This window comes from Orcinus orca, chromosome 6 (assembly GCF_937001465.1).
Source record: "Orcinus orca chromosome 6, mOrcOrc1.1, whole genome shotgun sequence".
NCBI lineage: Eukaryota > Metazoa > Chordata > Mammalia > Artiodactyla > Delphinidae > Orcinus > Orcinus orca.
Genome location: NC_064564.1, coordinates 89,001,900 through 89,017,855, shown reverse-complemented (window position 1 = coordinate 89,017,855; position 15,956 = coordinate 89,001,900). Strand labels below are relative to the sequence as shown.

The 15,956-nt window shown below is 35.8% G+C and overlaps 1 protein-coding gene across 1 annotated transcript in view; it reads left to right on the top strand.

Moving 5' to 3' along the window:
• ERP44 (endoplasmic reticulum protein 44) overlaps positions 1-15,956 on the top strand; it is an 88,640-nt gene that overhangs the window by 20,540 nt on the left and 52,144 nt on the right. The window contains exons 2-3 of the mRNA XM_004271482.4: positions 11,875-11,947; positions 13,702-13,741. Of these exons, the coding sequence (XP_004271530.1) occupies positions 11,875-11,947; positions 13,702-13,741 (113 nt within the window). The remainder of the gene's footprint in view (positions 1-11,874; positions 11,948-13,701; positions 13,742-15,956) is intronic.

The following is a 15,956-nucleotide window of genomic DNA, read 5'->3' as shown; positions in this document are numbered from 1 at the left end:
GATTATCATGTCATCTGCAAACAAAGACAGTTTTATTTTTTCCTTCCCAGTCTGCATGTTTTATTTCCCTTTCTTATCTTATCATATTAGGTAGGATATCCAGTATGATCTTGAAAAACAATGGTGTGAGGAGACATCCTTGCCTTATAACTGATCTCAGTGGAAATGCTTCAAGTTTTTCACCATTAAGTATGATGTTAGCTGTAAGCTTTTTGTATGTTCACTAACAAGTTGTAGAAGTTCCCCTCTATTCCTAGTTTACTGAGAGTTTTTATCATGAGTAGGTGTTGGATTTTGTCAAATGCATTTTCTGCATGTATTGATATGATCATATGACTTTTCTTCTTTAGCTCATTGATGTGATGGATTACATTAAATGATTTTCAAATGTTGAACTGGCCTTGCATACCTGGAGTAAATCCCACTTGGTCATGGTATATAATTGTTTCTGTTCGCTGTTAGATTCGATTTACTGATATCTTTTGGAGGATTTTTGCATCTATGTTCATGAGAGATATTGGTTTGTAGTTTTATTTTCTTGCAATGTTTTTGTCTGGTTTTGGTATTAAGGTAATACTGGCTTCATAGAATGTGTTAGGAAATATTCCCTCTGCTTCTGTCTTCTGAAAGAGATTGTAGAGAATAGGTATTTCTTCCTTAAATGTTTGGTAAAATTCACCAGTGAACCCATCTGTGCCTGGTGCTTTCTGTTTTGGAAGGTTATTAATTATTGATTCAATTTCTTTAATAGGCATAGGTCTATTTAGATAGTCTGTTTCTTCTTGTGTGAGTTTTGGTAGGTTGTGTCATTTGAGGAATTGGTCCATTTCATCTAGGTTATCATATTTGTGGGCATAGAGTTGTTGTTAATATTCCTTGATTATCCTTTTAATGTCCATGAGATCTGTAGTGATGTCCCCTCATTCATTTCTAATGTTTGTAATTCCTAATTATGCCAATGCTTTTTCCTTCTTTCTTTACCTCTATCTCATGGCAGTTAAGAAAAGGGAGACAAAAATGCACAAAGGAGATAGATTCCTAAATTCAGATTTCCTTTTAGCAAACCATGGTCATTTCCTGATTAATATTTTGGTAGACACATAGTACATGGTAGTGATGGAGGTCATGAGATAATGACCCTTAATATATATGAAAGCTTTGCGATCATCTCTGGAGGAGTTTTAGACCAAATGAGGGAAAGACAAACCCATTTGCTTTACAAAGTTAATTAAAACAGTATGTGGCATATGAGGCAGCATTAAAGAGTCTCTCTTCTAATGGTTATTTAATTAGTTTAGATGTCTCAGCAGTATATGCCCTTTCAGGGCTTCCCTGGTGGTACAGTGGTTAAGAATCTGCCTGCCAATGCAGGGGACATGGGTTCAATTCCCTGGTCCAGGATCCCACATGCCATGGAGCAACTAAGCCTGTGTGCTACAACTACTGAGCCTGTACTCTTGAGCCCTCGAGCCCAAACTACTGAGCCTGCGTGCCACAACTACTGAAGCCCGCATGCCTAGAGCCCGTGCTCCACAACAAGAGAAGTCACTGCAATGAGAAGCCCGCACACCGCAACAAAGAGTAGTCCCCCACTCGATGCAACTAGAGGAAGCCCGCGCACAGCAATGAAGACCCAATGCAACCAAAAATAAATAAATAAAAAATTAAAAAAAAAAAGTATATGGCCTTTCGAGGACTACTTCTGATTGACGTTTAGAATTGGTTTGGTTAGAAGTAACAGGACAATTATTAAGGAAACATGTTTTTAAAGTAAGCGGTGGATTAATACATTAGGCCTGTATAATAATGGAATCATCCTTGGATTTGGTAATAAAAATATTTTTACCCTAGAACATAGTACTGAAGAATAAGAAACTAGAAAGCCCGAGTTCATTCCAGAACTAAATAAATGTAGAAAGTAGGAAACCAGAGGTTTCACTGAAGAACAGTTTTTCATTGAAGGCTGTTGACTCACCAAAAAAAAGTCAAGTTCACATGTTTAATAGTGAAATAAAAGCATTCTTTGACATATGTAGGAGATATTTCCTTCATATTCATATTCTGCATTGTAGAAATGCATATGCTACCAGCAGAATCTGGTAAATAAGAGAGTTCAAGAATTTAAATTACATAAGTGAAAACATTGGTATTTATTTCACTATGTTATATTATATACTCGCTGTCTTTCCCATCCTACTTCCCCATTTTTCTATGGGTCCTTCCTTTTTCTCCCAAATAAACTGCTTGTACTTTACCACTTGTCTCAGGGATCCACTTCTGACGGGAGCCCAAATGAAGATAGGCTGTCATTTTTCCTATAAAATTCCCTTTATTTTGGCATAGCTTCTTGCATCTTCATGGTGGCATTTTACATGTTCCTCTGTATTCATTGTTTCCTATACACTAGTTCTTGGGCTTGATTAGATTGTGGTCAGGTTCAGTTTTGGGGGGTTAAGGTTACTTAATAAGTGGTGCTTTTTATTTCCTATTGCATCCTATCAAGAAGCATTAGTATATAATTAACACTGCTGAATGCTATATGAAAGTTGTAATGAAAGTAAATCCTAAGCGTTCTCATCACAGGAAAATATATATTTTTCTTTTATTTTGTTTCTACATGAGATGATGGATGTTTACAAAACTTACTGTGGTAATCATTTCATGAGTGTATACATCCAGTGATTATGCTGTATGCCTAACACTTACACAGTGCTGTATGTCAATCATATCCCAAGAAAACAGGAAGAAAGAAAAAAGAAGCGATAATATGTAGTTGTCCCACTTTCAGTGGTGTTAAGATTGTTCAGTGACAGTGTTGATGCAGTTGTTCCACATTAAGATTAACTCAAGGAGTCTTGAAACCTACGCAAAAAGGGAGTATGACATACTGTGTAATTCTCATTGTTCAGTGCCCAGCAGTTATGTTTTGGGAATAGATCATGACTTTGCAGGAATTATGGTGACTCTTAAATTAAAATACTTGAGAGAGAATCTTCTCTTTCTCTTTTTTAATATGAAACTGAAATTGTTAAGTTTGATGATCTTGCCAGGTGTAATATAAATATCTATATAATGTTATTCACACCCCTTTCCCCAGTGCCTAGGACAGTGCCTAGCATGTAATAAATGACTCAGTGAAAGATTTGTGGAATGACCTAACAAAAGAATGCATGTATCAACATGTTTGTAGACTCTCTTAAGGGAACTTTCTTTCATCAGGCACCCTGGGGAAGAATTACAGTGTAGCACAAGGCGGGCAGTCATAATTTTCTCTTGGCATATATGTATGAATGTTTGTTCTGGACTGTTACTCACAAGATCCAGTGCTGGGTACTAATCGGGAGACAGTGATGAATGGAACATTGTCTCACACATACTCCCCCCTCCGCCCCCCCCGTAGCCCTGGGTCCCAGAGGGTGTTCAGAAAAAGAAGAAAACAATTCTCATCTTGAATTTTCTCCCAGTTCCTATGCTTTGTTAGTACTTTCATTGCTAGGTCTGGGTTTTAGTGAGATGGTCATTTTAACAGAAAAATCCTTTCCACACATTGAGAAGCTCATTCCCAGTTGTGAAGAACTTTTTGTAATAAGAGTGTTCTTTCCTGAAGGTCGGAGAAGTGCACTGTCTATTCCAGGTAAATTAATTCATCCCATTTTTAGAATACAGTGAAGAACAAAACACAGATGACGTCAATTTTTAATGGAAATCCATGCATGATTAATAACTAATATGCAAGAAAAAGAATGAATTGCAACAATTTTTTTCTTTTTATTTTCTATGGTTGTTTTTACTGGCAGAATTTGATTTTAGGGGTTATATTATTCATATTTGAATTATTTGTTTTTGCATAGAATTTGTTTTCCCAAACATGTCTGTGCCCACCACATTTTGAGTTATTTAATGAAGAAGGTTGTGACTGTTTTAATGTTTCTTTATAAAAGCAGATTGGTTCTGACTTGTCCAAAATGGGTTGCCCTGATATTATAGGAAGGTTGTATCACTGAGCAATTTAAGGGTTAAAGTGGCTTTCCAGTGCTATTCTATACTTAGTCCTATTTTTCCCCTCTCTTTGAACTTCTGGTTCATTATAATGCTTCTGGGAATACTAACAGTGAGATGTGCCTTGATTGATACTCAGCTTCAATACAGTGCCTGTCAGCCTTTCTCTGGGGACCTTTCATATCTCTTAGCTCCTTGCAGCTAACTGCAGACCTCTATGTTTCTGCTGCCTGCCAGCTTAATGCAAAACTGAGAGTGATAGTAGTGGCCCCAGGGAGGAGAAGCTGCCTGGGTCCCATGGCATTGGGACTTCAGGTGGGAGGCTGATTTGTCAATCTGGATTAGAAATAGAAGGGAGCTGTTGCCTGGTACATTACTTATTTGTTGCTATAGAAGAGACATAGTTTGTAAAGGGCTTTGAGAATCTCCCAGCAGAAAGGCAGGTAAATGATAGATTTAGCAAAAATACACTAAGCTGTTACTGCAGAACTCCTAGCAGACGTAATGGCAGTTGAGAACAGTAATGCTGTAGGGAAGGAAACATCCTCTATTGAAGCTTCTATTTTTTGCCAATAATTTTCGTGTAGAAATATCTATTCAAGCAGAAGGCAGTATACTTTGAAAAATTAACATCAATGTAGATTCTAATGAGATTTTAGATTCCACATTTTTCTAAAATCACAGTATTACGCATCTCAATACAGAATTCTCACGAATGAGTATTACTGTATTAATATTTGAGGACCAAAAACATTGTACAAGGTTTAAAATGAATTTACATGCTTGTAGAGTCAAGAGTTTTGTTCTCTAAGGCAGTGGTACTTAATATGCATAGGAATCACTTGGGGATCTTATAAAAATGGAGATTCCGTTTCAGTAGGTCTGGGGTGGGGCCTGCATTTCTCACAGACTCCTAGGTGATGCCAGTGCTGCTGGTTCAGGGATCACCATTTGAATGCAAGGTTTTAAGTATTCAGTTTTAAAACAAACTCACCGACTTTCTGTTTTCTAAACTTATTTATACTAAGATATTCTAATAAAACACTTAAAGTAAGGCCTAGCAAATGCTTTTGTGACTGTAAATCTTGCTATCAAATAATATTTAATAACCTCTTCTTCCTGGTACTTTATTAGCTTCTGGTCCTGAAAGTCGGAAATCATTTATTTTCATGACTGAATTAACAACCTTACAATGGAACAATACAAGACGTATTGGATTTTTATCCACTAACGTAGCATGGCTATTTTTAAGTGAGGGTGTTCTATGTGCTGAAGTGTCTGGAAGTCATACCAAGGAATAGCTTGGGGAACTGGAAGAAGGTATTGCTGGGGATTCGTGACGGCTCTTAGACAGCAATATAGAGGGGTTTATGCAGTGGGTGGGAAGATCACTTCTGAGATTCCCTCTAAATCTGAGTCTATGAATCATCACCTAGTATTGCGCTTTTCATCATTACATTATTAAAAACAAATTTTAATGCAGACTTTATTCCTATTTGATAACCTTATTTTCCTCAAACATGTTAAAAATATTTATTTTTATTTATATTTATATGGGAGGACTATTTATATTTATTTTTATTTATATGGGAGGACTATTCCCATTTCTGAACCCCTTTCCCCTATTTCTTACTTCTAACACCCTCCCTCTAAATTCTTAGTGTATTACCATAATCCACCCATTCATTCACTTAGTACATCTTTGAGTGCTCATTGTGTACCGGTAGGGTACTGTAGTAGGTGATATGCGGGGTACAAAATTGAATAAGGAACAGTCTCTACTTTCAAGGTACTCAGAGTCTCCTAGAGGAGGTAAGATGGCACAAATAATCTGTGTGAAAAATAATATGTTAACACCCTAAGAAAGTGCTCTGCAGGTTCAGAGGAGAGAGAAATTAATCACTCTTGTCTGGGACCATCAGGAAAGGCTTCATAGAAAAGATAGCATTTGAATTGGGTCTTGAAAACTAGATAAGCTTTCCTAGCTGTTTCAAGCAGAGGAAACTACATGAGCCAAGTATGGAGGCACGAGACTAAGATGATACATTTTAGGAATTGCAAGTACTAAGACCCCTTGCATTCTTGGATTTGTAACTTAGAGGATTTGGACCGTTTGTGAGTGACCCTTGAAGGGTCATGTAGTAATTTTTCTGAGTTACTGATTTTATTCCCTTCCTAAGAGCCTAATGTTTCAAGTCAATGACTGAGGCTAGTGATTGGTTTAACTTAGCATTCATATCTTGGTCCATCTTTATTTTTCTCTATTCATTCTCATCCCATTCTCATTTTACCGCATGTTATATGGGAGGACACTATATGCTTATTAATAAGTTAGAATTTGTGAAGAGATTGTTATGGTTCCTCTCAGTTGCCAAGAGTCTACTGCAAATAGGGTGACCATATATATAATTTACTGCCCAAACTGGGACCCTTTTGAAAGAGAGTGGCGCTATTAGTAATATTCCAGGGCAGCAGGCATATCCTGGGTTTGTCTCAAGCAAGCTAGAGTATATGGCCAACTAGAAAGTATGGTTACTCTAACTATAGTTCTTGTTAGTTGGAGTATAGACTATGGATGGGGAGCAGTACCATGTGATTTAGGAAGGCAAGTGCGGGCTAGTTTGTGAGTGGTCCTAAATGCAGGCTAAGGAGCTAGGCTTTTATACTGTAGACAGTGAAAAACACTTGGAGTTTTTTTAGGGGCAGAGGAATCGATATATGCAAAGCAGCATTGGAAAAGACTAGTCTGGACTCTGTGGGCAGGTTGGATTGAAGGGAGATATCGATCAGAGAGTGTCATAGTACTCCCCTTTAAGGGTATATTCAAATGGTAACTACTCAAATGGTCTTAATGTACTAGGAAAATGTATTTATTTATTTTAAAAATTATGCTGAGAGCTTTAACAACTCGCTTCCAATATGTGTTATTATTGATTTTAGTTCGTACTTCTAAAGATCCTGTTAGGTTGGTGTTTTGTTCAACTGATGTTTTTTCCGAAAGAGGAATAGCACTGGGACTTAGCAGTGAATGCCAGAGCATTTTGTATGTGTTCGTATTATAGCATGTTTATGTGTTAATATTGTAACAATTAAAGTTCGACCTAACATTGAGAGAGAGTGCATAGTAAAAAATCTTCCCAAGATTTATTTCTAAAATACTTTTTTTTAAAATCATGTAACCGACTTTTCATTGTATCTTGTTTCAAACTGATGTCTAATTTAGAGAGAATTTTGATTTTGCAGTAACTCCCACTTCCCTAACCTACATTTTTCCTTTTTCTATCCTCATGGAGTAGGTGGGCTTTTGGGAAAGAAAAGGCATTTTCTACCAGGAAAACCAGATAAAGCATCATGGAAGAGGGGATCAATCCTTGAAGGACTGATTATGCAGTAGTGGAGAAGAGGACATTCCACATAGAGGAGACCATTTATGCAAAGAGAAGGAAGGAGAAAAATTGTGGGGCATATTTTGGGAAAAGCAACTGGCTACTGGGTGGCTTAAAAAATGCTGTGGAAATACAGCTAGTGCACTGGCATCACCAGCCAGTTAGGTGGTCATGAAGGATACAGGGAAATTAAAGGAAAGGAAAGCTTTTTAGTTCCCAAAGATATCTCAATGTTTAAAAACCATCTAATGGAAGAAAATATACTTACTTGCTAAAGAAGCTCCTATTTATTTATTAAATTAAAAAAAAATTTATACAATTTTAAAGGTTACTTTCCATTTACAGTTACTACAAAATACTGGGTATATTCCCTGTGTTGTACAGTACATACTTGAGCCTATCTTACACCCAATAGCTTGTACCTCCCACTCCCCGACCCCTATATTGCCCTGCCTACCCCCCAGCCCCACCACTGGTAACCACTAGTTTGTTCTCTATATCTGCTGAGTCTGAAGAAGCTCCTATTTAAAGCTAGCCTTTCACTTTATTTATTTATTTTTTAATGAATTTGGGTGCAGTGTTTACCATTTACTATGTGCCTTTTATATAAGATCATATGTAGACATATCTCAGACTGAAATGTTTAATATTTTGTACAGTAAATGCATGTGGAAGGAATTATCTAATTAATTATAGAAGATTATTGGAGATGCTTCTCGGTTTTCTTGGCAAAAAAATGAGCTAATGAACTGAAGCGAGTGACCAGTTTGTAAAATATTTCATAAGTTTATGTCTGTATATTTACATATGTTGTAATATTCCGTCATTAAAGGCTAAATTCTCCATGACTATTAGGATCTACGGAAAATTTCTGTGTAGGTTTTTGTTGTTTCTTTAAAAAAAAAATTAAAAGTTTACTTCAAGTTTAAATTTAAAAATTAAATGATTTCCCTCCTCCCTTCCTGGTTTAGAGCTACTTGTCTTTATTTTACTTAAGCACTATAGCATTTGACACATAAAGGTGTTTCCCCAGGAGAATATTGTTTCTGCCCGGGGCTGACATGAAAAGAAACGATTTGTCAGACTAGTGGAGCTTGCTAACAATTCAAATAAACAACCTGTCTTTCCCTTCATACTGCATATTAATAGAAATGTTAATGATAAACTGCCTCTTTTACACCCTACAGGGAGGAGAGATTATTGGGTCAGAGACAGTTTTCTTGCTTTGGGCCCTCTTAAACACAGCTGTTAACAGAATCCTTCTTACCAGTTGCATGCTTATTAGGACAATGTTTCTTACATAATGGTTATGTTTAATACAGCCAAATTGATTGTGCCTCATTTTTGTCATTATCTAATATGTAAAAAGCAATTAAATTTAGAATATACTTCTCTGGAAACATGTATTTTGATAGGCAGTAAGTAACTCTTCAAAAATGGGCTTCCTTGGATTATACAGCTGAAGGCCACGATCATATCTGTATTTATCACTTTTTTCTCCCCTCCTTACCACCACCACCACTACTCCTTGAGATAGAGTATGCATGCTATGCCTTATGCATTTGTGCCCTCAGTACCTAGCAGACACTGTAAATGACTGTCAAGTTATTTAATGACTTGAGTTTGATAATGACGTTGCTTTATTTTTACGTGGTCTTCTTGAATTTTACTTCAGCATATGATCCACTCTAAAATCTTCCTTTATCAATATAATTGTTAGAAACAAGACAACAGGCCCCAAATGGAGTTGCTTATGCTAAGCCCCACATCACCAAACTGAGGCTTAACTTACAGTTTAGGCTCTTCCAGAAATGGAATCTAAAGCAGTCAGTCAGGAGTCTCCTGATCAGCACGTGTTAGGTAATCTGCCAGATAGACCCCTGCCATCCTCTAAAGGAAATTAACTTTGCAATAACCAATCCAATTTTTTTGCCTAGTATAACGTCCTTGTTCCTGCTCCCCTCTGCCTATAAAAGTCTGATATTTTGTACAGCTCCTTGGAGCTCCTTTTTATCTGCTAGATTGGATGCTGTGTGCTTCAAATCGATTTCTGCTCATATAAACCCTTAAACATTTTAATACGCTTCAGTTTATCTTCTGAAAGTTTATATAGTTGTCTAGAGCTGGTCATACACTGATGTGGGAAGGATCTGTTAATTGAGGTATGGGTAGTAAGTAATGACTAGTGAGGGAAGTCTGATCTTTCCAGTTGATTTTTGAGGTATTGAAAATAATGAAATTAGTTATAGAAGTAAAATATTCAGGGATTTTAAGTTATCTAGCTTACTTTTAGGAGAGTATAATTTACTGGTTGCTAACAGAAATAATGTCAGCTATTGGCTACACTATTATGGTAACTTGAAAATAAGACTGGTATTATTCTTAGGTTTTTTCTAAGAAAAGAATGAATTTATAGAAATATTTCAAATAATTAGCTGGGCTTATTTACCTACCAGCATCAACATGTCTCTTTATACTATTCAGAAATTGAATTGTTGGTGAATTATAAAATTTTGAGTTGTAACTGTTTTGAGTACCAAAAGTGTCCATGAAATGAGTGGGCAGAGGAGTGTCTTCAGTACCTTGATCAGGGCCTAATGTTAATTGTCACTTGATAAAGAGCAGTGGTTCAGCAAATGGATTTCCATATATAAACGGGATTGAACAAAAAACTGTCCAGGCATCAAATGGGTGCAACCTAAATGTCCATCAACAGAGGAATGAATAAAGAAGATGTGGTACATACATACAATGGAATATTACTCAGCCATAAAAAGAACAAAATAATGCCATTTGTGGCAACATGGATGGACCTAGAGATTGTCATACTGAGTGAAGTAAGTCAGACAGAGAAAGACAAATATCATGTGATATTGCTTATATGTGGAACAAAAAAAATGGTACAAATGAACTTATTTACAAAACAGAAATAGAGTCACAGATGTAGAAAACAAACTTATGGTTACCGGGTAGTGGGGGATAAATTGGGAGATTGGGATTGACATATACACACTACTATATACAAAATAGAAACCTAGGGAATTTCCTTGTGGTTCAGTGGTTAGGATGCCGCACTTCCACTGCAGGGGGCATGGGTTCTATCCCTGGTGGGGGAACTAAGATCCTGTGTGCTACAGCCAAAAAAAAAGAGGGAGAAAAGAAAAAATAGATAACTAATAAGGACCTACTGCATAACTCTAGTCAGTACTCTGAAATGACCTATATGGAAAAAGAATCTAAAAAAGAGTGAATATATGTATATGTATAACTGATTCACTTTGCTGTACACCTGAAACTAACACAACATTGTAAATCAACTATAGTCCAATAAGAATTTATAAAAACAAATAGCAACATCAACATGGGTAATCCTGTTTATACTTTTGGGCCAAATGTAAGTTTCAAATCTTTCCTTATAGCTTGCTGCCAAAGCAGATGTGTGTCTCTTTTTGAAATTAAATACTTAGTTTCTACCTTTATCCTCTATGCTGATTTTGTATGTACTCATTCCTTGCTTGATTTTATTTTTCATGGCCTTGTTCACCAGTCCCACCAAATACGATGCTGAAACATCTCTCTTTCACTCATTGTATTAGATATTATCAAACTACTTACTGTATTAGAGACAATACACGATTTATTTGATTTTGTTTTTGTAACTTAATGCTTGTTTCTCCATTAGACAATAAACTTTCTGAGTGCAGAAAAAACAAAAACCCACAAAAAAACACATAATGTATTAAAGATGGAACCTAAAAATAAAATACACTAAATATTTTTAAAATAAGTAAGCAGTTGTTAGTTTAGTTTAAAATCGTGCCTTTTCTTTGTTTTGCAGATGGCAAGCTGAGATTTTCTTTGAACACTAAGAAAAACTAAGATTTTGGTAAACTTGAACTTAGTGTTTTAGACACGTTAAAGTGGATGCACTTTACTGCTCTTAACTCTCTTTTTAATAACCTCTCACCTAACACATTGTAACCACCTGTAAGTGAAGACCAGGCAAGAAGGGCTTTTGGATAACAATTTGAAAAGTCTTTCTTGAACTGTTCTTTTTATTATTTTGTTCTGTCTTAGAGGCATAGTGGGATAGAATCAGCAAACTTAGCTTTGGTTTTATATTCTTTCAAAACTGTTAATTATCTGGCAAAATTTTTCTTGTGGCACCAGAGGTAAAGTTGTTGAGAATATTAATTTAAAACAGTGAGTACATTTTTAATTTTGAAAATTGTTTGGAAACAATCTCTTTTATGTATTTAGAAGTATAGGAAATCTATTGAACCAGTTTCTAGGCTTGAGAAATTATACTTCTACTTCACTGATCTTGTGAAGGGTTAGAATAGATAATAAAGATTAAAACCAACTGATGGATAATTTTTTAAATAGTGGAACCAACTTAATTCATAAATTTTCTTTTTCTTTTTAGACTTTCAGCATTATTTGCCTTTTGTGGAAACATTTATTAATTTCACATTTTTTAAATTTCTAGGTAACTTGGGTTCTTACCCCTGTAACAACTGAAATAACAAGTCTTGATACAGAGAATATAGATGACATTTTAAGTAAGTACCTTGATATTTTTAAAGTATACTTTCTTCTCTCTAAAGAGTTAGTTTATATACAAAAACAAAATAAAATCTCATGTATCTAGAACAATTGAGGAGCCAGCATTCTGATTAATTCCATGGTATAGGGAATTAACTAAGCACTTTTGGTTTTAGTTTTTAGTAAAGTTTCTTAAAATGCGTAAGTCTACTTTCCTGTGTTACAAGTAAACTTTTAGTCTTGTTTTGTTTCTTTGCCTTGTCATGAATACCACTCTTAACAATTCAGAGTATTTTGTTGCTTAGAGGCCAGCAGTTTCCACTGTGCAGTATTACATGTCAATGACCTTAGGACCCAGCCTACAATTTTTTTTTTGTCTTTTTTTTAGCTTTTAACTAAATCACCTACTCTGATCTCTTTTGTCATTGGTCCAATTAAGTTCAATAATTGTTTTGCTTGTTTGCTGACAATGTGATTGTAGATACAGTTAACTTGGGGGAAAACGTTTCTTGTTTTTAAAAGTAGTAGAGGGAAGGTGAAGATGTGGGTGATAGAAAAATCACAACTTAGGAGTTTTAAGAAAATGTACTGTGGATAAATGATGTCTTTTTTTTTTTTTTAAGCATTCCATTTCACCCACTGGTTTGAGCAAAACTAAAAATAGTGAGAGTTAAAAGGAGTTATTCATTGACCATCATATATTGTTTCGTGTTCTTGGAACTGGTTTTAAATGCTAGAAAGTCTGTTCCCATATTATGGTATCTCTTTAGAGAAAGGGTGCTATAAACTTTAGCCTGTATCAGTGTCACCTGGAGGACTTATTGTCAGTATTGCTAGGCCTGCCCCCAGTTTCTGATAGAAATTGCTAGACCCCACCTAAGAATTTGCATTTCTACAAGTTCCAGCATGATGCAGGTGCTTCTGGTCCCAGGGATCACAGTTTGTGAACCACACTGCTTTAGAGTAAGTAGCAAGTAAAGAAAAAGTGTTTTGAAGGTAAACAAAGGAAAAAGAGAATTGAAACTTGCAAATCATCTTCACTCCTTTTATCTTTCAAATTCTAGAGTATCTTTGTGGGTATGGTTTCTGTGTGTGTGTGTCTGTGTGTGTGTGTGTGAGAGTACTGAGTACTTGAGTTTATTTAAGTTTCTCTTTGTTAGGTTTAGGCAAAAGGAACAGATATATCTTTCTCATGTCTTCACATCCGGATATGCAAATAATACTGTTATATTTTACAACAGAGAATAACTGTTAAATGGGTAGGAACCAGAAAAGGTACATCTTATGCAACACTGTTATTTGTAGATTACTTGTTGCAACTAGGTGGCATCTGAATTTTAGAAATAGATTAGTTATACAAGTCTGTTCTCTGAAATAGGATTTTATTTGCAAAGCTCGGTTATTCATGAATATGGAAGGTCAAAAAATGGATTATTAAAATCCTAATCACTCCACTTCACTTTTTATGAGAGTAAGCTATTTAGAAGCTTACTTGCTTGATCTGGGTTTGATTCTCTGTTTATTTTATATTCATTCAGTGGAGGTATTAAGATGGAGGACGATATAGAAAAAAGGAATAGGGACTCCCACAAATTATATAAGCTGTCCATGACTCTCTGTATGGGTTTCTGAGTGAGAGATAAGTTACTGTGTATTTTTAGTGAGCCTTTAAGAATGGAAAAAGACCATGATGAAAACCATATCTTTAATTATGTCATAATTATGTAGGCATGAGTAACTTAGGTTATTTGGTTTTGTTTTTCAATTTCAGACAATGCTGATGTTGCTTTAGTAAATTTTTATGCTGATTGGTAAGTAATATCTTATTTTTTTGGCGGGGGGGGAGTGCATCATTAAGTTTTTTTTAAACTTTCTAGAGGTGATCTTTCTTTGCTAGAAAGGAGTAAGTGGGGAAGCCTCTTTTTTTTGTGAGACAATATTCCATATATAAAAATAAATTAAGGTTCATTCAAAGATGAAGCAGCTCAATTTGGTGAGCATTTGTTTTGAGAGAAAATATACCTGATTCCATTATCCCACATTTTAAAATAAAAGCAGGTAACATAAAAACTCAGATCTCTCTGTCTCTCCCTCTTTCTCTCTCTCTCTCTCTCTCTCTCTCTCACATACACACACACGCACACACACACACACACACAATTACGTATTGCAATTCTCTATTTTTCCTGACTGAGGAGTAAGGCAGTGTTTGGAGGTGAGGATGTGGGTGTGGCAAGTTTAGAAGGAAAAATAATGTTGACATTTTATAACATATACCATCTACTACTACTTACTACTTCTAGGAAGCCTTTACTCCTTTCCCTGTCTGAATTGGATTCTGTCTTATGTGTTCATATAGTTCCCTATGTACCACATTCTTTTCTTGCTACATTGTTTTTTTTTTAACATCTTTATTGGAGTATAATTGCTTTACAATGTTGTGTTAGTTTCTGCTTTATAACAAAGTGAATCAGCTATACATATACATATATCCCCATATCTCCTCCCTCTTGCGTCTCCCTCCCACCCTCCCTATCCCACCCCTCTAGGTGGTCACAAAGCACCGAGCTGATGGAGCTGATCTCCCTGTGCTATGCGGCTGCTTCCCACTAGCTATCTATTTTACATTTGGTAGTGTATATATGTCCATGCTACTCTCTCACTTTGTCACAGCTTACCCCTCCCCATCCCCGTGTCCTCAAGTCCATTCTGTACGTCTGGGTCTTTATTCCTGTCCTTACCCCTAGGTTCATTAGAACCATTTTTTTTGTTTGTTTGTTTTGTCTTGTCTTTCATCTTTGTGCTCTAGCAAACAGAGTTTGAGAGCAGAGATGTCTTACTTAGTATTCCCAGCATCTACAAGGGCATAATATGTAGCAGATGTTAAAGAATGTGGCATGGGGATCGGAAGAAGGGAGCTTCAGCTGGAGAGAAGTTTGAAACACTCACATGATCCTTATTCCTAGACAATCTGTATCTTATATGACCCTTTTTGGCTTACTACCTAGTAGATGCCACTACCCTACTTCAGGCCACAGTCCTGCAATTTACCTAGATTCCTGTGACAGTCTCCTAGTTTATTTCCTGTGCTTCTAGTCCTATGTGTCTCCATTCTGTTCACTACAAAGTAAGCCGGAGTATGTTTCCTAAAGTGCAAATTGGACTAGTTTACACCTCATCTTAAAACCCTTAAATGTTTTCTATTACCTTTGCCTAGGAGGCCCCTGATGACCTGGTCCCTTCCTTCCTCTGTAGCTATGTCTCTTGCCTCTCTCCACTCCCACATTCTGTTCTGTTTTACTGAATGTCTTTCAGTTTATGTAATATTCTGTATTCTTTCATCTTTGGACCTTTAGTCATGGTATTTTCTCTGTCTGAATGGATCTCTCTTCTCTTACCCACTTGTTTACTTCCTTAAGTCTGAATCATCTTTCAAGTCTTAGATTAGATGCCACTTTCTCCAGGTCACCTTCCTACATCAGTACCCCTACCCCTACTCTTAAGTCAGGTTAGGAACCCTTTTTATATCTTCTCATAACACCACATACTTACCCAGTCATAACACTTGTATGCTGTGGTTTAGTTGGTACTTCCTTACTATATTAGTAGCTTTGTGAAAAGTTACCATATCTATCTTTTTTCAACATGAATCCCCAAGCACTTTGCATAATACTTGGCAGATAAGTATTAACATAATAAATAAATATTTATTTTATTTATTATATCATTTATTTATATTATTATTATATTATTTATTTATTATATTTATTAACAATAAATATTTACTGGATGAATGATGTATAGTATCTGTACTTGAAGAACTTCAGTAAAATGTTGAAGATACACAGAGAAAATACCATTTATAAAATGTACAACAAAAGGAAGCATTTTCCGAGGTAAATTAAGATTATCCAGATGTAACATTAGCCACAACATTTGGTAGAAGATTATTTAATTCAGTCCTTTTTAAAGAAAAAACTGAGATCCAGAGGAGTAAAGTATTTCCCCACAATCACCTGACTAGAT